Below are 21,745 nucleotides of genomic sequence, written 5' to 3' on the forward strand. Positions count from 1 at the left end.
GAAAATTAAGTGAAAACTATACAGATATGAAACTGATATCATTTAAAAGGTTTTTTTTTAGTTTTAAGATAGTACAAAGAATATCTCTTGAAAGATAATTGTTTTGGCAGATATGAATATCAATTTCTGTAGGGAAGTCATAGCGATCACAACTAGGCTTAAGATTGATGTAGTTGCCAAAGTTGAAATATTTGGAGCGATTTCTTACTAAATGTCTTCGTAACATTTTTTTTTATTGCAACCTTTAAAAGCCTTTTGCTGTCATTTCAGGTATCCATCCAGGATGGTAGTCTTTAAGCGAGTTTCACATAATTTTGATATGCTGTCCAGACGAGAGAATAGGGTACATGGCGGACATTCGCTAAATGTGATTTCTAAAAACCCTAAAGTGAAAAATTGATGCCTCGAAAGAGATAAATCGCTAATTTTCTGCCTGCTCATTTTGGGAGCTCAAAAACCCCACACCAAAACAACATCATGTTCTCACATGTTAAAAAAAGATTCAGCTTGGATTATTTATAAATAATCAAAATCCAGGTTAATACTTTTGTGAACGCTGAGAAAAAAAACTAGCAAAAAATACACGAGTAATATTCAAGCTTGTAAAGGGAAATATTCTGAAATATTCTGAACCGAAATTGGCTGAAAAGGAAATTGGAAAAAGGATTGATATTCCCTGTAATTAGAGTAATATTTCGTACTAAAAAACAAAACTGATACTGATAGTTAAAAAATTTATTAAAAATAAATATTATTACTAATAAATTTATTAAAATTTTCCTTAAAAAAACAACCGGGGATATTTCTATCGACATGCAGCAAGTTCAAGTATTTTTGAAAATAATCATACAATAAATTTTCAATTCAAATTTTTTTTTCAATGCATAGAGCACCAAACAATAAATAGTTTCCTTTGAAACAATAGTCCAAACACCTTAACTCAACGGTGTAATTAAATAAATAAATAAATAATAATAATAAAAAACAGCGTATTGTCGAAAATTCTAGAGGCGGAGAAAAATAGTTAAACACACTGCCCATACGCGAATAATTTTCCACCCCGTTAGAGTTCTTGTCTCAATCCCGTGGGAAAAGATTCAGTAGCCTAGCCCCATCGGCGTAGGAAAAGAAGTTGAAAGTTTCGAGGCGCGAAATTTTTTTTAATTAAATAAAATAATCATTTTATTAATTGCCACGAATCTTTCTGGGAATCTTCTATGTGCCTCAATACATCTACATAAAGGACACACAAAAACGGATACTGCCTTTTATGTAGAGAAATTGCATTTTACATATAGGTGGATTATTTTAGATTCTTATCATTTTCATTTTTAAAAATATGTTCATCATTTTGAGACAACGTTTGTATTATCTTTTACCAATGCACACTGAATCGGTATTTAATATTATCCTATAGGTTTTATACCTTATCGTATTACTTACTGCTTTTAATAATGAAACTTACTTTAACGTCTTGCAAGACGTGAGCGTTCCCTTTATGGAAATTCAAGACTTTCATGAAATTCCTGTCGTTATTGGAGGATATATTGGCCACCAGATTAATGGATGGAGCTTGAGCTCGGATCGCATATTCGGAGAGGGCTTGAAGTCCAACCACTGTGTCCTGCAAAATAAATGAATGACTTCATTTTGTGTTTTCTTATTCTACAGATAAATAGAAATGAATTACTCCCATTCAGCAACCCTTCTTGTAAGAGGTTTCCTCTCATTAAAATAGAGGTAACCCAACCACACAACATTATTACTTCCACCAGGGAAGCAAAAATGTACTCATGGTTATAAGAAGAGAATGAGTTTTTAGATTAGGCAAAAAACGAAGTAAAAAGGCATGGTACTTCTCACTAATGACGTGAAAATGGTGTAAAATATTTAAAGTTATATCACTTTGGAAATAATAACAATTTTTGAGAACTATTTTCTAAATGTTGCACTTTCAAGGATTTTTTGATTATTTAAGTCTGCAGTTAAAATGCAGAATAAGTAAACAACTTGTTTTAGTGACAAATAATACTTAAAATTTTTATCATTTTTACTTTCTCCAGTACAATATATAAAAATAAAATATTTTAATCGCCCCCTCCCCAACCCCAAAAATCAGCCGCCAGAGTTTAAGGAATTTCCACATTTTGAATATCCATTTATCATTTTTTTTAATTACGTCAGTATACTACTGAGTACCATCTATATAATAGCTAACGTATGCGACTGAGAAATAGCACTTATTACTGAATGGCAACAGGGAAATTTAAGCACATTACTAAACTCACGTTTCAGTTGAATGTTGAATGTCAGCACGTTGAATGTTGCGCTTGATTCAATGCTTCGCTAATTGACGAAGGTTCAAAATGTTATAAGAAATGCTTTGGAGAGAACTGGGAATTTCATTAAGTCAAAAATAATTGTGATGTTAAAGAAATAAAGAAACAATCATCAAACAGAAATAAAACAGGTTTAAACGTCACCAGATGGATAATCACTAAGAATTAAACATTTCAGATCAGTCGTTTAAGAAATCAATCACCTAGGCGGACAGGTTGGATGCCAAGGACGGCTGGTGCTTTAAAAACTGCTACCGGCGAAAAGGATGAATTTCAGAACATGGAAGACTAATTTAAATTTAAAGTGAAATCACATAACCTGTATATGTAATACTTTTGATAATTTCTAAATCCTTTAATTGAAGCATAAGTGAATTCTGATTGAAGATTTCCCCTTCAACGACACGCATAATTTTCACATTTAAAACTGTAATAGCTAAAATCGCATTTAATTTAAAACGCAAGACACACTGAGACTCATCTTTAGCATTTAAGGATAGACTTAAATAATATCAAATGCTCGAAATAAGATGTGTCGTATTGTTAGAACGTTAAATGATTAAGCAAGCTAAATAGCTACTTAAATATAAATCAAATTAATAACTTCAAATTAAATTTTCAAAGTTGTTACTATAATTCATTTCTAAACTAAATTCATTGTAAATAGGGAGTGAGAAAAGAATGTTCAAAATTACATTTACTTGTCATTTGATATATTTTTTGTCAAACAATCAAACTCTAGCAAAATCTTTTCAATTTAATTCTTTAACGAATTTAAGCTCAAAGAAGAAAAGAAACAGAAAACTTCCCCTGGTTTTGTTTATTCGGTATTCAATCTTTATATCCTTACAAAAAAAATGATATTATATAAGCAATTAGTTTCAAAGTATTAGTTAAATAGTTGTAACTATATGCAGGAATCCTCCAGATGATTATTTTATTTCGGTAACAATTAGCATATGAAATACATCGCAATATGGTTATACATATATGATTCATATGCAAGAAGATGAAGAATAAAGTATTTGAACAATCACGATTTGAAAGTCTGTAAAGTGCATACTCACCTGAGTGGACTTGAACACGCCGGACTGTAAACGTTGAGTGTTGAGCCAATTAACTATGGAGTTGCTGGTTTCCATATCATTTAAGAGAAGTTGGTTCAAAAGACCGTAGCTAGTTGCCTCGATATCTACTGCTTGGTCACCATTTCCCCAATAAACGAAATTGCTGTCTAGAATTACATGATAAACATTTTTAGCACTATTTGAAGCACTTTATGGGCCAAGAAATAAAGTACCATTGTTCAAGCATTTGCTATACACAGAGACTAAATCACAATTTGACTATATGAATTTTGTCGAAATCAGTTGTTTGGGTTCAAATGATGGTCTAAAATTATTTTAATAGATAAATAAATTTTTAAATCCCGTAAATTTTAACAGTTTCTCGAAGCGTCATTTAGAAGCTGAATTAAGGTTCAGTGAATTTAAAAAAACTCACGAATTATCACATGTTTCAAAAGCTTATCATTAAATTATTTCTAACTATACAAGAAGGCTGGGGTAGATTTTTATGGGCTCTATTCTTGATTAATAAAAAAGAGTTATGTCATTGGCTTTACAGCTGCTAAAGCAATGCACTTTCAACTTTCTCTGTCTCTGTTCTAAATGTTTTACCTTGAAGTAAATATTATTCGGATTAAGCAATGTTGCCATACAATTCCAACAAAATCTCGTTAATAATCGGCAATGCAATGTCGAAGAAACACCCAACCAAAAAATGAGGAAACAAGTGAAAGGCTCCAATGAATGTCAAATCCATATTCCTTATTATTATTCCACAATTCACGGCGCGAGCGTGTGCTTTTTTCAACACAGATAAATATATCCTTTTACTAGAAACGTGATTTCATCACTGACGATGAAACTTTGTTGTAAACACGTGACCTACTTTTTTGGTCAATGATTACCCTTGTGTAAACCGTCATATACCGGCAATTCCAACTTTTGAAAGGTGTGTAAAATCTGGAGAAGCAAATGAAAGGTTTAAATCAATACTAAATCCATATTCCTTATTATTATTCCAGAACCTATCATATGTGCGTGCGTGCGTTTTTCAACACAGATAGATATATAGCGGATTGTTATGAGTGAGGATAGAACCTGGGACCTTGTGGTTCGCAGCCGAGTAGCAAGACCATGAAACAAAAGTAATTACTCGTGTTTCGTAGCTGTTATCTGGCTTATAAGGTTCACCACAGAACTCTCCCTCCAGAGACTCGGAGGTGAGACGAACGATATGGCTGTTGAGTGGTGATGTCTGTTGAGTCTGAGCCCAATGCGCCTGTACCCATTTGAGCATTTGAGTAGCGCCAAGCGTTATGACGAGCGTGTGTGGGTGAGTGGTTGCTGTTGCGTCAAGTGAGTCTGACGACTTTGGGTTGCTGTGGGTAGATAGCGCCACAACAGCTGTACGAAGGTTGAAGGTTAATCGTCCGAGGTCACCAATGTAGCGATAGGTGAATGAACGAGGGACAGAACCTGGGACCTAGTAGTTAGCAGTCCAGTAACTAAACCAGGATACAAAACCGTACGCTCTTGTAGCGTAGTTGTTAACTGGGTTATATGGTATTCACCACAGATATATCCTTTTATTAGAAATGTGATTGCATTGCTGATGATGAAACTTTGTTGGACCTATTATTTTGGTCAATAGATGTCCTTGGTAAGCAGTCATACACCGGCAATTCCCGCTTATTTTTAAAAATGTATAAAATCTTTTGATATTACACTTTTTTTTTACTTCTATGTTCTTACATAAGGAATCGATTCCCCAAGGGGGCTTGTGGGCAACATTTAGCTATGTATCAAAATTTCGCATTAAAACTAACTCGTAAAAAGCAAAGAAAGGATAGCCTGAACTCAGATAAAAACTGCCAAATTTTACGGCTAGCTATTGATTGGCTAAATAAATTTAGTGATACCTTATTAAAATCCTTCTCAGATCGTAAGCTTTTAGTGATTTTATTAGAATTTGAATTGCACACAAATTGCCGCCAACATAAGCTGTGAGCATTATTCTATTTTGGTGCCAATATATAAACTTGGCAGAAACTAGGGTTCCATAAATCAAAACTACCGAAAAGAAAAACTGTAAATTCCTACTTTTATCTCGCTTGGCAATGGACATGAGCTTATCATTAGCTGCATTTTTGAGAACGCTGTCGCTTAAGGATAAAGCGTAAGCCACTATTGCAACAGCCAGAGGCTCGTTCACATCTCCTAAATGGTCTTCGAGGAAAGCAAGAGCTCGTTTCTTCGTGATATGGAGATTCTGTAAAAAGATAATTTGATTATATAATTGAAAGAGATTGTGTTGTTGTTGCTCATGGCACTTGTTATAGACAAGCCCGTGACAAAATCAGCACTTTTAAGCCGAGAATTAGCGTCTCTTATTTCAATACCGCCATCTAGGGCCAAGAGTACGTCTTAGCTACTCATGCGTCACGGCCCTTTTCACGGGACGAACTTCATTCGTACATTTCATTCACTCATCGTAATTTAGACCTGAATCAGAGAGCTATCACCTCCGTTCCAGTACCCCTAGCAGTGCTGAAACAAAGGTGACTCGGAGGACTTTGTGGCTACGGCAGCTTCATACGTGCACCAGCCACTATGTACACGGAGAGTGTTCGGCTGGCCTGATTCGAACTCACAACCCAAAGGATGCGAATCCAAAACCCTACCAACCAGACTAGCCGGCCTCGAAAGAGATTGTAAATTATCAATAATTTTAAAAGAATTATTGAATTTTTATTATGATTTTTTTTCCCGGAGGATCTACCCAATTAAATACAAGTTCCAATTTTTCTTGGGCTCACACAAGGATCCATTTTTTTTTTTTTTGCACTTGTGGAAATTTGAATATTTTATATAATACTTCAACTTTCTTGTACTCCATTTTTTTTAAAAAAAGAGCAGATATTCAGTCTTAGTTGTAGCATATATTTTTATTAATATTTTGCTATTCAATAATATTAAATGTAGTTGTGTTGTAGATAAATGTTTCAGCATCCGAATATATTTCAGGTGTAAGATTGATTGATTGAAAGATCAGATTGCTTCTCTAAAACGAAAAATAATTTTGATACAAAAGTATGGGTGGCTATAAAATAACTTTCACTGTTTGGCGGCATCTGCAGCTGAAAAGAATGGAAGAAATGAAACCACATTTCTTATAAAGACTGTGAAAGGCATGGGAAGATAAATTCTGCAGAAAAAAATAACACCAAAAGTTGCTGACAGGAGAAATACTGGCGCTGTGGGAGTACAGTTATGAATGAATTCATGAAATTCACAGAAAATACTGTTTTATTCAACAATATTAGGGTCCCCTGAACGCCGTGCAACATTTTTAACACTCCGACATTCCCTGTGTTTAACATATTACATACGGTGTATGACGTTTTACACTGCTGCGTAAACTGTCGATTTAAATATTCATAACAGGCATATGATGTTCTTTTTCAAGACATGCAGGTTTGCTTAAGAGCATTACACTGTCTAGTGTACAACAGTTTCATAAATAAAACAAGCTGAGTAAGGTAGGGTCCATATTAAGCACATATCAACAGCTAATCGCGAACAACAGTCCAGAACACATCAACAGTGATGAACGAACTGTTAACTATTTGTTTATTCTTCCATTTTTACAAGAAACTCATGGTGCTGCTGTTACGCACGCACTAGGAATTTTACATACATAATCCATCCCATATATAATGGACATTTCCATATGTAAATTTCCTTTTGTACGTAACAGGAACTCCAATATTTCTCCTATCGGAAACTTTTAGTACTAATTTCCTTTTCTGCGGAATTCATCTTCCCATGTCTTTCACAGTCTGTATATGAAATGTGGTTTCATTTCGTTCATTCGTTTTAGTTGAAGATGCCACCAAACAGAGAAAATTATTTTAAGGCCACCATATATGATATAGGTTTTTATTATTTATTCATATTACTTCAGGTAGGTGACTACATTAAAAAGGTGATTATTTATGAAATGATGAAAAAGATTTTCATTTAATATTCTTAAGGTTTGGACAGACTTTTTTTTATAAAAGTTATACTCATTTTTATATTTATATTTACATTCGTTTTAATGCTATTTCACATTTTTAAATGCTTTGCTCTCAAGTTCTATTTTTTGATAGAATTTTCTTATGTAAAACCTCATAAATTAAAATCGCCTTCAAATATTTTTGTTCAAATTTGGTATAATAATTTCTCAATACGCTCTGTAGTTCCTGAATTAGGAGATAATTCATTTAGATATAATTTAAAGTTGTACACATTGTGAAAAAATTCAAATTTTCATGTTATTTATTAGTTGAACCTCAATATTTAAAGAACGGATTGAAATACAGTTATTTATTTTAGTTCAGGAATTAGATAATATATGTTTTAAGCTATCAGAGAAATTTTGAACAAATCATTTGAAAAATTTATAAACTAAAATATGTTGGCTTTATAACTCTTTTGAGTCAAAATAAGGTCCTTTTATACAATTTTTTTAAAACTTTTTCCACTTAACTGTAACATTTTACTTTCAGTAGGGGTTTTTCCTTCTTTTTTATATAAATAATTAAAATACATAACTCATTTCAAGCGTTTTCAAAAAAATTCATCCCGAACCTTCAATGCATTTTGTTTATATAACACAGTTTAAAACAGTAAACAATTTTTAATTGAGAAATATTACTGATCTAAATCACTCGTGAAATTTTTAAATAAATTAACACGCACACTCATTTATTCAATATTTTTTAAGTGGTAAGTAATTCTTTTTTTTCCCCCTGTCTGTTCAAACTGGAGTCAAATGCACTTAACTGTCAAAAAGTTGAATTGGACATCTCAGATTATTCAATTTCTTACGTATAAGAAAATATTTTTTTAAGGTTTGTCTTAAGGGAATTGTTTGGCAGGGTTTAATCATATCTCCTTCACATGAACTGTATAGAGGAAATAAATAGAATAAAAGAATGTAAAATGAATAGCAAAATTTATCATTTATACGAAGTAAACACTTCAAATCGTTTTTTATAAAGATTCTGGAATAAACAATCATTTTATTACCCAGGAAGATTTTTAAGATAAATTATTTTTTTTAGAATTTATCCCATTACTTTAATTTTCGTCTCCCAAATGGCAATTGAGTTATTCAAATATTTTTAGAAATTAATTTATTAATAAAATATCACCATTGATTTTTAATAATCTTACCTGCAGATCACATTTACACTCTTCTAAAGTTATCAATGCGAAGGCCGTAAGAGGTGTTTTGCCTTGTACTCCACCCTAGAAATATTAAAAAAAGTTTTTTATTATAAGACAATTAAAAACGTATTTTTCTGTTATAATTATATTTTTGTAGCGGTTACATAACTCTACTACCTTCTCCTTTGATACAACAGATGGCGTTACCTTATTAGCATCAAGGTATATTTCCCATCATCCTTCTGGGGTCATTATTAAATGATATTCTAGTGAGTGTCGTGTATTTTTCATGTGTTCGTGTTTATTTTGTCCTGAGAAATGTGGAACTTTGAGAATAATTGAATTACTCTTCTTGAAACTCATCTGTAATTTCCATCTACCTCATAATGAAGTCTTGCTCCTCTACATATTTTAAATTTGATCAATATTTAAATCGCATTAAAAGAAAATTTTCCGACTAATTAATTAAGATATTAGAATGAAAAGACAATGATAAAAAACATTATTTCAAGCATACAAAAAGAGATTAAAAAGAAAATTGGCATGATTTCAGAAAACCTTTTCAAAAATTTCCAATAGCAACTATTTCGGATGCAAAATTTTTAAATCCAACATTTTATTTTAAAAAGTAATCTTAATTTTATATTAAAAATATTCTGTTCTGACAGCAGAAGAAAAATTCGAGAGTGCAAATATTACCTCTTTACATTCGAAAAAGTATTTCGATGCATAATTATTCATCTAATACAAGGACTCGTAAGGACCTATTATTCACCTAATACAAGGGCTTTAATCACATGTTTTAAGTTGAATTTCATCTATATATATATATATATATATATATATATATATATATATATATATATATATATATATATATATATATATATATATTATGCATAACATACAGATTAGAATTTCAGCAAATATTCTAAGAACTGACTATAATTGTTTAGTTTGAGTTGCCTATTTTCCATTTCCAATTTCCATATTCCAAACTCGATATCAACCTACCATCATATCCAAATGATATACAGGACTGATTTCCATGTACGATCCGTCTGGTTGCTGATTGTTAATAAGCCATCTCACGCCACTGCACATTACCTCTTCGTCGATGTGGACCAATTCAGTGGCTTGGCAGAATACTTTGATCACAAAAGCAGTTAACCTGTAAATTTAGATACATTTAACCCTTCATATCTCTTTGGTAAACATACTTACCACATGCAAAAGAATTTTTATGAGTGCTCAAAAAACTAGTTTAAAATGATAAATAGGATAATCTGATGCTTAACATTCAATTGAGCTACCTTAATAGCTCAGAAATACATTAAGTCTGTAGTTAAATATCATTTAAATTCAAAAGTGGTAAGTATACTTACCACTGTCCGTTCAGGGTGCGAGGGGTTTCGTAACGGTATTAATTTTCTACGTTTGACATTCAATTATAACTCATAGAGAAGTTTTCAGAAATGAAATACCACTGTATTGTATTTCTTATGTCTAAGTTGTTTTTATATTTAACTATCAGTATTTGTTATTCAACTTATTTAAATTGAATTCAATATTCATTTTTAAAAATAAAGAAATGCTATTGGTGCAGTTGGAATTTCTTACAATTCGAAATCTTCCTGATAATGATTTTATGTATATTTTGACTTCATTTTTGATATGCTGATTACTTAAATACTGTAGTTTAGGATATTTTAGTTTATTTCTTAGCATAAAACCTGATTAATATGTTAATAATAAAATTGCATCAGATTGCAACAGTCTTATTTTTATGCAATGTATCGATTCGTCTACTCTTCTTATCAACTACAAAATGAACTTAAAACTTTGAATTACTTGCTCAATAGGTGTGAGGGACATAAAGTGCACCACTACAAAGACACTGTAGTTCTTAAACAATTTAGAAAATAAAATTTTATGCATTTCAGTCATTGGGATAGTATATAGCAGAAAATAGGAACCATTGATTAATATAAAATCGCTGGTATTTATTAAAAAATAAATACATGAACCATTTTGTCTTTGATGATTATCTCTAGGCTTCTTACAAATGAAAGATTTTGACAGACGCAGTCAGAAATGAAATAATCTATTCTTTTTTCAAATGCGGAATAGTGAACAAAAACATACAAAACGTTTCAGATAATGAGGAAATGACTTTGCAGAGCTGAAAAATATACTTGGAAGCCTATTTTGAATTTAAAAAAGACTTATATTTACATTCTCAATAAATATCCTTATACACCTCCTCCATCCTATGTTATTGTCATTTAACAATTTGAAGTATTGAAAACTATAACATTACAGACATTAGTTTCCAGGAAACTTACCAGGTGCTCGTTGGTTTATGCTGGTAGGCAGAATATGACCCATCCTCTTTTCTGAATGATAATTGGTTTCCGTAACCTGCGAATAGAATGGAAATCATTGTTCAACGAACATAAAGTACTCGGGCAGTGTTGGCTTTATGCTTTTATCTATTCCAAATTCTCTTTAACCCTTATCGTGGCAAGATTGCTTTTTTGAAGAAAAGCAAAAAAAAAAAAAAAAAAAATGTACGTAGGTAGCTATACATTTTGTATAGTATACCTCATTTTGTATAGCATCTCATTTTGTATAGTATACCATACACACAACTTTATAAAAATTATTTTATAGTGGTAGTATATTTTTATAAAGTTGTATGTATGGTATAATATACAAAATGAACATAACGGTTAATATTTTAGTATGAATTTATTTTTACAAAATGTATGTATTTTTGAGATTGGTTCTCTTTCAGTTGAAAGTTCAATAGCGAGCAGATAAAAGATTTTTTTTATAACTAGGATATGATGTCTAAATTTCCTATGTTAGTGTTGTAATTAAATATAACACTGTAATGTCTTTCACCTTCCCTCACATGATTAATGGCATTCAGACCAGATGTAACGTCGCCCATTTTCCCTCACATAGTTAAGTGCTTCCGGACTTCCAAATGTGGATCCTGTCCACCAGGAGAGTCGTTATGTCTGATCAATTGTTACTATATCCAGGATATGGGAAAGCAGATGCATATCCCGTCGTTTCAAATGGATTCATCGAGTCTTCAAAGGAGAGGAACGTCAAAACATCCAGATGCTAAACATTTTTTCCTTTATGAAGAGACTCCGCAAGGCATCAAGAACCGATCAATCAGCAGCAACCATTGTCAATAAATGTCAAACCCAAGTACACTTAAGCCAACGTGAGCTGCAAATTGTTTGTAATTGACATGTACTCAAGAAGCCATCGGTCACAAAGATGGTTTCTTAACCTACACTCCCTCGGTCTGGTTTTAACCAATGAGGAAGTGTTGCTGAACAGATATTGGGTGATACGGAACTGATGTACACCAATGAGACACTGGAGGCAGATATCTGATGAAAATAAAATGCGTTTTTCTTAAGAGAAAAGAAAAGAGAGCTTCGAAGGCAGAGTGAGGAAAGGTTATTCCTGATTATGGGAAAAGCTCCGTGTGATATGGGTTTCTGTGTTAGGGTCCATCGGATAAAGATAAGTGGATTTCTGGAGCTTCCCTGGAGTAATTGTTTAAAGCTGATAGTCTGTTTTGGTGAATTTTTCACCGATATGATCGAGGAACTATTTCGTGATTGAACCGTCATTTGATTTTTGTAAATAATATTAACCTGAACGAGAACAAGTTGCTCATTGTAAATATATAGGACTGTAAATAAAAGAATTATTTTGTTACGGTGCTCTCTTATTTGATCGGCCTTGAGCAAGATATTACAACACAAATACGTAGCAAAATGATGCACTAGATTTGACAAAATTACCATCAATAAATTCTTACTAAATAGTATAACAAAATAACACTTGTATTATACGGCCCTTATCCAGAGATTTCGAGGATTTTGTAATTATTTTCATATTCTGAAAAATTGCTTACTGAGGGAACTGGCTACGCTACACATTTTAAAACTCTTCACAAATTTTCTCATTTCTTGAAACTCGAAATGTTTCAAAATATTAAAAATGTTTTAAAAATCTTTTTTTTTTATGGTCATTATTATTCTGCGAGTTATTTTACTAAATTTGAAATCTATTCGTATGTTTTAATTATTTTTGAAATTCCATTATGAGTTTTTTTTAAAATATTTTTCCTTCAACTTGACTTGTTTGATGTATGTAAAAATATAAATTTGTCATTAGTCTTTGTAACATTATCTAATGTATTAGGACTTAAATATTATGCATATTTTTCTTTTCTCTTTAACACTTGAAAGCACATGGTTTCGAAATTTTATTTATGAGATATTTGATGATTATTAATTAGGATTTAGTTCTATAATAAATTTCGAAGCGAGAAAAATGATTAAAAAATGTTATTTTTACAAACACGAAACCAGTGAATTTTTTAAAACAAAAATGCATGTCATAAGTATAGAGCTATTATTTTTCAGATCCACCAACGTAAAAATTTCTAATACCGCTTCTATGGTTTCAAATGAAATAAATTTCACTAATATGTTGTACAAATGATGAATTCTTGAAAAACCGAAACAAACGAAACGAAACCTAAAAAAATATTTCCGAAAATACGCAAACATTTGCACAAAACAAAACATTTGTTCAAATGTCTAAAGAGAGTTCAGCAAATACTTTTTTTATAATTATTACTAAAGCAAAACTGAATAATTCATTTCAGAATTTGTAGTTAAGTTAGAAACGCTGCAGAAATCCACTGTTCAGAGCAATGTCACATAAATAAATAAAAACTACTTTTATACTAAACGCATATTGTTTCACTTCACTTACTTACAATAATTCAAACTTTCTTAAATCATTATTTAATACATGACACTGCGACTAAACATTATTTTCAAGTAATCAGACCGTTAGATCGTATAATCTTATACCATGTGATTTTTGGATGCATGTTTCTTTGAATAATTCAATATCGAGAAACAAAAATCAGGCGATCTCTGATCTGAAGGATACTTTTTAATTTCAGATATAATCTAGATAATCCCATATAATTGTTTGTACCATGTGCTGATAAACCTAATGAAACGTGTGATTGAAATTAATACAGGGTTCATTGAGTAAGTACAGTTTCCTTTTTTGATTACTCGTCTGTGTAGAGCACCATATTTCGATTTTTGTTACTTGACATTGATTGCAGGTCATGGAATTCTCATTTCTTCCGGTATTTTAGATGCTATAAAGTCAGCTTTAAAAGTCTCAATAATTAAATTGTAATTTGAACAACAACGAAATAATATTTTTTGATTTATTTTACAACTAAACAAAAAAAAAAACATCTTTAAATCGCTTTATATATTAAGGCGGGGCCGGGGTGGCCTGGTGGTAAGGTCTCGGCTTCGGAAACGGAGGGTTTCAGGTTCGTGACCCGATTCCACCGAAGAACCGTCGTGTAAGGGCTTGTTGCACGTTAAATCCGTCATGACCAAACGTCCTCCCGCTGGTGTGGTGTGGTATGGAGAGGGGGGTGCCAGCTCAGGTGTCGTCCTCGTCATCTGACCGTGGTTCAAAATGACGAGGTCCGTCCCAAAATAGCCGTAGTGTTGCTTCAAACGGGATGTTAATATAACCAAACTATATATTGAGGCAGCGCTGCATCAGGACGAACGTTTTAACTATTTTTTCCCGTTTGTCATAAATTATATGCATTGTACAGCACAATAATAAAATTTTGCTTCATTTGAAATCATAGATCCTGTTTCAGGGTCTTCTGAGTAGTGAACTTTAATTATAGTAACTTTGCATGTAACAATTAATACGGCTGATAAACGGTTTTGGAATATTCAGCTTGTTTCATTATAAACCATAGAAGTTGTTTTAGAACCTCCTGAATGAACTTTATAGTGGGCATTAATCAAAGATATTTTATACATAATAAGTGTCATTATCCCAACCGAGAAGCATTTTGAAATCTTCTTGTTTCCTTATTGGTCGTAGAACCTGTTATATAGCCTTTTGAATGAACTTTATAGTGAAGTTTAATCTTAGATATTCTATACATAATAAGTGATACAAATCCAACCTATAAGCATTTCGAAATGTTCTACTTGTTTCAAGAGTGGTCATGGAACTTGTTCTATAGCCTTCTGAATAAACTTTACAATGAACTTTAATTTTAGATATTCTATACATAACAAGTGACATCAACCCTACCGATAAACATTTCGAAATCTTCTGCTTGTTTCATTATTAGCTCTAGAACCTTTTGAATGAGCTTTATAGTGAACTTCAATCAAAGATATTCTATACATAACAAATGACGCAAACCCAACCAATAAGCATTGCGAAATCTTTTGCTTGTTTTATTACAAGCCAAAGAACCTGCTATAGAACCTTCTGAGGGTGCTTTATAGTGAAAATTATTCAAAGAAATTCTGCATGTAATAAGTGATACCAACCCAAGTAATATACATTTTGAAATCTTTCGCCTGTTTCATTATCAGCCATAGAACCTGTCCCAGAGTCTTTTGAATGAGCTTTATAATTAACTTTAATCATAGCATCTCTGTAAATACACCAATCACTGCAATCACACCAACCTAACTAATAAAAATCGTTTCGTCTCATTAGGAGGCGTAGAACCTGTTTTAGAGTCTTCTGAATGGACTTAATAGTGAATTTTAATTCAAGAAACTCTAAATGTAACAAGTGACACTAAGCCACAAATAAACATTTTGAAATCTGCTAGTTTTATTGTGAATCATAGAGTGAATGAGCTTTATAGTAAGTTTTAATTATAGAAACTCTCTATATAGCTAATGATTCCCAACCCAGCTGATAAACATTTTGAAATCGTCTGCTTCTTTCATTATTAGCTATAGAATCTGCTGTAAAACCTTTTAAAGGAGCTTTGAAATGAAATTTGAAGATAGAAACTCTATACATAACAAGGAACACCAATCCAACTAATAGATATTTTGGGAGCTTCTACTTACCATGGCGAATGAACCCATAGCCTCTTTCTTCTATTTCTGGCGTTATCGTCCCTTTTACTTTCAGATACCTCATGGTGTAGAGGGTCGGTGCAAGATACATCATGTTTTGTTCGCCGCAACCTTGTGGTTTTCGAAGAAGCTTACCAGGATCGTTGAGGGCAGTTTCCACAGTTGGACCAAACTGATCACCTGCAGTAAATAAAGAGAAATTCTTCTATTTCATAACAATAAAAAGAAAGCGAATAAAGATCTGGGCTTAAAAGTCTCAATACAACTTATAAGCAGAATCTTAATTATCTTTCAGTACTCAGAAAAGAATGTCGTAATGATTTTCCAGCAAATTTGCATCCTGGAAAATGAAATTTTAGTTACCTAATGCTGTAATGGTGCAACTCTCTGTTCCAGGAACGAAATCTTCTGGTACGGATAATGGGATAGCAGTGATCTGCAGTTTCTGATCAGGATCAATAGAATCTGGAAAATTTCAGAAGGGTTAATGCATCCATTTTAGCATAAGTACAAAAAATTTAAACAAAGTTCTATCATTTTCATAATATGATAAATTATATAATAATGAAGCATATTCAAATTTTTTCAACAATTAATTTGAGGAGAAATTTATAAATGTTAATTTTTTAATCAATAATAATGCATTAAAGACAGCCAGTTCTGTGATATAAACTAGGAAATCATTTATTTTGAATAAAAAAATATGAATAAAATTTTGGAAGTAAAGCTAATTTTAAATAAATTTCTAATTCATTCTGAGAAATCAGTTCGATAGATGTTGAGAAATACTTAAACAAAACAGCGATCTAATAATGATTTATCAGAAAGATTTCTAATCTGCTTTGATCTTGGAATAACCATCGAGTAACCTTAAACTGGCTACACCGATCCGTCCCGAAGGCACACGGAAAAATCTGAATGACCAGACTGTTGCAGCAGCAACACTGGTGGGTACTGTGGTTGAGTCCTAATAGCCATCACCGGCCAATGTACAACCCTTCCCTTAGATTCCCTTGACTCGATTAAAGGAATCAGACCCCCACCTCTTTCTGTATCCACCAAGCCCAAGTAGTACAGCTTATGAAACAATATTATACAATATTGTGCGATACTATATTTTCCAATATTTAACAATATTATACGATATTGCGACTATTTTTAACATCATATAATATTGTACAATATATTTGTGCTACTAGGGAGTGGTGACAACCAACCATCACGTCGAAAGCTTCCCATGCTCAATTTCGAGGTGTCCCCAGGAGAATACAGCCTTCGGGCAAATCAGACATAAAAGTTGAAGGCTGCCACAATTCAATAACACATCAATAAAAATAATAAAATAAGTGATGTTCATGTATAAGATAGCCAAATGAGTCCATTTTAAGTTGTTAATCGTTTTTCGCGTGTTTTAACAATTTGTTCTCAATGTGTACTTTCATGTTTTTCAGACTATTTTTATTTTTTATTTATTCAAAGTAAGCACATTACAAAATGACTCCATTTACAGAATGCTTGTGCCAAAAACACATAGAAAACGCAAGCCACAAAGCAAATTGGAACATGCATAAAAAGTAACAGAAGTTAATATAAAATTATACAAAATTACAAAATTTAGATGATAATTAGCTTTATTCATTTAGATTTCTTGGAATTATTAATACAATACCATTAATATTTCTACAGAGTTTGCCCATTTTTATTACTTAACTTATTTTTCAGTGAAAAAAAAAGTGGAAGGAATTTAAATATTAAATGAAAAGATTTAAAATTCACAATGAATACACCAGAATATGTAGAAGTAATGATGTGCCTCTTTTGTCTCCGCTGCTGGTTGGAGGGATCTAATATGATGGGTATGTCCACTTCAACAGGTTCTCCCTCAGCCTAAAACAGAATAAATAATTATTTTGAGACGAAATAAATATCTAAATAATCTAACAAACTCTTGAAACAAAAATTACATATAAATAGAACTTAAGAATTAAATTTATTTGCTAAAAACAATTTAAACTTTAATTTAAAAAATCCCAACTTTTCTACTTGATCGTAATTTTTAAACCCCAAAGTATAATTCATCCATGACAATTATCACATGACATTGAAAACGTCCACTTTTGACAGCGAAATTATTTACATGTATTCACGTTCTGTATTCTCTCATTCTTCAAATGTACAAATGTTTCAAAAATTTTCTGCAATTATTATCAGAGATATCCTTGATATCATTTTCACAAGAAAGAAGGTAAATCTATTCTACTCACATCAGAAAAGAAAATATATTTCTGCATGTATATGTATGATGTATGTATAAAAATATGAATATATGTATGATATTACTTTCACAATAAAGAAGATAAATCTATTCTACTCACATCAGCAAAGAAAAATTGTTTCTGCATACATATATATGATGTATGTATATGTATGAATATATGTATGACATTACTTTCACAAGAAAGAAGATAAATCTATTCTACTCACATCAGAAAAGAAAATTTGTTTCTGCATGCGTATGTATGATGTATGTATATGTATGAATATATGTATGTTATGACTTTCACAAGAAAGAAGAAAATTCTATTCTACTCACATCAGAAAAGAAAATATGTTTCTGCATGTATATGTATGATGTATGTATAAACATATGAATATGTGTATGACATCCCTTTCACAAGAACGAAGGTAAATCTATTCTACTCACATCAGAAAAGAAAATATATTTCTGCATGTATATGTATGATGTATGTATAAAAATATGAATATATGTATGATATTACTTTCACAATAAAGAAGATAAATCTATTCTACTCACATCAGCAAAGAAAAATTGTTTCTGCATACATATATATGATGTATGTATATGTATGAATATATGTATGACATTACTTTCACAAGAAAGAAGATAAATCTATTCTACTCACATCAGAAAAGAAAATTTGTTTCTGCATGCGTATGTATGATGTATGTATATGTATGAATATATGTATGTTATGACTTTCACAAGAAAGAAGAAAATTCTATTCTACTCACATCAGAAAAGAAAATATGTTTCTGCATGTATATGTATGATGTATGTATAAACATATGAATATGTGTATGACATCCCTTTCACAAGAACGAAGGTAAATCTATTCTACTCACATCAGAAAAGAAAATATGTTTCTGCATGTATATATATGATGTATGTATAAAAATATGAATACGTGTATGACATCACTTTCACAAGAAAGAAGACAAATCTATTCAATTCACATAAAAAAAGAAAACATGTTTCTGGTCTCCGTCTTGACCTATATCACGTAGAAGCTTGATTTATTCAATGTATATAAGTAAGTTACTTCTAATTCATTATATATATATTAGATAAGTTTGATATATATGAGATTAGATAAGTTTTGGTTTATATGAGAAACAATACCGGAAAATATTAATTTACATGACAATTTTAAACATGAAGTTCGTTTTGTAAATTTTAGATCAAAATTAGTAACAGATATTATCCAAAAGCAAATAAAATTGTAGCTTGGTAACTAGGGTGTTACCAAAACTTTCTTTCATGTTTCTAAATGAACGTGTGTACGCCCTCCTTCTCCTCAACGCACAAAATTTTTGACTTGGTTAAAATCGTGAGCACCATGAATGCCCAAATTTTTAGTTTCAGAATCTCACATATAAGCGTTGTGTGATTTGTAGTAAAGTATAAAAAAGTAGCACTTGTACATTAATCACATGCTTTTAGTTGCAACAAAGCCTATTAACGAGCTATCTTTGGCAATCTCTTCAGGGCAATTAAACGTTGACATGACTTTAAAACATAAATACCAGAAAACCGAATATGGATTCCATTTCTTAAATCGACTGAAAAAAATTTCACATGCAATTGTAATTATACGATTACATACCAAATTTCATTAAAAGATTTTTTGAGTTATTGCATTTCATGTATACAAAGTTACAGACCAACAGACGGTCAATCTCTAGACGGATTCAGTTCTAAATTTATTACGAATCTAAATTTTTATGCTTAATTTGTGCGCCAAATTTTATTTACTTAAATGTTTAAATTTTGTAATTTTCGAGTTCAATTATATTTGAATAGCAGGAAAGACAATTCTTACTTTGAATAAATTTCTTTCAAAATTTAATAGAAATGAGTTAATTTGTTATAATGTCCAAGTGCCGAATTTCATCTGCCTCGCTCAAAGCACTTTTGTATTGTCTTGTCCACAGATATATATAGCATAGATAGACATAATTCCAAAAAATGCGGTTTTTGTTACTTGTAGACATCTAAAACGTGAAGATTCGTCAAAATCTCGAGTTTGAAGTTTTTGGTCTTGTAGACATCTAAAACGTGAAGATTCGTCAAAATCTCGAGTTTGAAGTTTTTGGTGATTATAGCATCTTTGTATATTTCGTATACGAAAGAGTCAAAATGAAGCAAAGCGGCAATATGAGTCTAAACCAGTGATTAATCACCAAAGATAGCATAGTAATAAACTCTTCCTAACTAAATTGTAAGAATGTTCACTAATCACTTACGGTTCATATTGAATTTTGATTATTCAGAATGATAATAGAAGTAGAGTAACGTGTTATGATGGCTAATATAAGAAGCGAAACCCCATTTACTGTTATGGTAAATGGACTACAGAAATGCCTGAAGCAAAAGATCTGTACCCTCGCTATATCATCTTACTAATAGAAGAATATCAAATTCTAATATTTTAGCCTCCAGCTGGTCGGTAGATTTTTCTGTAACTGCAATATCGTAGAAGTAAGGGGCTGTAATGTGATTTTCAAGCCCTCATTTCGACTCTTTCTAATATCAACAATTTATATTGACAGAGTATAATTTAGATGTAAAGGAATCTATATTTGCCTTCCAGCTTGCCGAGAGGAATTTTTGAATAAAAACAGTGTTTTATTACTCGTAATTAAAGAAAAAAGTATGAAGTAAAAGTTTGTGAGATGTAGAAAACTATCTTTACGATCGTGTTTGGAAACCACCCACTTCCAGAATTTATGATTCATTTTGATAATGTGGATGTTTTCATTTTTGAATCATAAGCTATAAATGAAAATCAAAAACAATAACATAAATACACTAAATTATCACTTACTACTACATTCAGTTTCCTAATTATTGCATCGCTTCCGTCTGATGTCAAAGCCACAACTTTTATATCGAATGTTCCTTCTTTCAGGGGTATGACAGGGAACGAGACGGTTGCTGCAGAGTGTTTCTCGATGATGAGGCGCTTTCTCTCGCTTTTTTCGCCTTCGCTCGTTCCAGTGCACAAGTCCTTCACTCCGTACATGTACACGACGGCCTGAAATGAAGAATAATCAGAATAAGGTTTAATCCGGCAGTATAAATGTTTCCATATCTGAAAAGTGTGTAGCAGAAACGGTAGCTTAACTCTGATGGAATTTTGAATTGCATGAAATGTGGTAAACCATTCCACATAAATCTTCTCTTTCGTTTGTTATATATAGCATACCAAGCGAATATCGGAACACACACACACAAACAGAGAGAGAGAGAGAGAGAGAGAGAGAGAGAAGAAGAAGAAAAAGATAACTTTAACAATTATACGTATAATATACCAACTTGAAAAATATAATTTTTTTCAGTGGGACTACCTTGTAATGTCTTGATCTAGACTGATCAAATAACGAAGCAGAATTTCCAGACAATTCTTTATTTTACAGCCCTATATATACAAAAGTACATCTTGTTCTAATCTTGGTTAAATAAATAGTTATTTACACCTGTAGTAGGAGACACAACAGTCGAAGTCGAACGGTTTTCTTGAAACTCAGTTGGTTCTCAGACTCCGGACTCGTGGGCGTAGTCCAACAGTCTGACAGCCGATAGAATATTAGTTGGGAGGACCCGGGCGCGAAGCGTCTATAACCTCCATTCCTGAAAGATGTGCTGGGCAAATGCATTACAAAATATTGTAACTTAATACTATTGTGCATTGTTAGTATTGGGAAAAGAGAGAGAGAGAGAGAGAGAAAAAAAGGAAGTTAAATGATTACATGTCTAAGAATCAATTAGATTAGTTAATTAGTTATGGGGGTATTTTAATTCCTTAGTTAGTACATAGTTATTAACTTGGTGTGTTAG

General features: G+C 31.7%; 1 protein-coding gene across 1 annotated transcript in view; it reads right to left on the reverse strand.

The window, feature by feature from the left end:
* The window catches only part of LOC129989423 (complement C3-like), a 109,612-nt gene that overhangs the window by 29,195 nt on the left and 58,672 nt on the right, over positions 1–21,745 (reverse strand). Inside the window, exons 20-29 of the mRNA XM_056097959.1 lie at positions 20,733–20,942; positions 17,394–17,493; positions 15,970–16,071; positions 15,598–15,786; positions 10,966–11,041; positions 9,635–9,791; positions 8,627–8,701; positions 5,507–5,675; positions 3,407–3,573; positions 1,466–1,624 (exon numbers count right to left, since the gene is read on the reverse strand). Coding sequence (XP_055953934.1) covers positions 1,466–1,624; positions 3,407–3,573; positions 5,507–5,675; positions 8,627–8,701; positions 9,635–9,791; positions 10,966–11,041; positions 15,598–15,786; positions 15,970–16,071; positions 17,394–17,493; positions 20,733–20,942 — 1,404 coding nt within the window. The remainder of the gene's footprint in view (positions 1–1,465; positions 1,625–3,406; positions 3,574–5,506; positions 5,676–8,626; positions 8,702–9,634; positions 9,792–10,965; positions 11,042–15,597; positions 15,787–15,969; positions 16,072–17,393; positions 17,494–20,732; positions 20,943–21,745) is intronic.

The sequence above is a fragment of the Argiope bruennichi genome, chromosome 10 (assembly GCF_947563725.1).
Source record: "Argiope bruennichi chromosome 10, qqArgBrue1.1, whole genome shotgun sequence".
In the NCBI taxonomy this organism is placed as follows: Eukaryota; Metazoa; Arthropoda; class Arachnida; order Araneae; family Araneidae; genus Argiope; species Argiope bruennichi.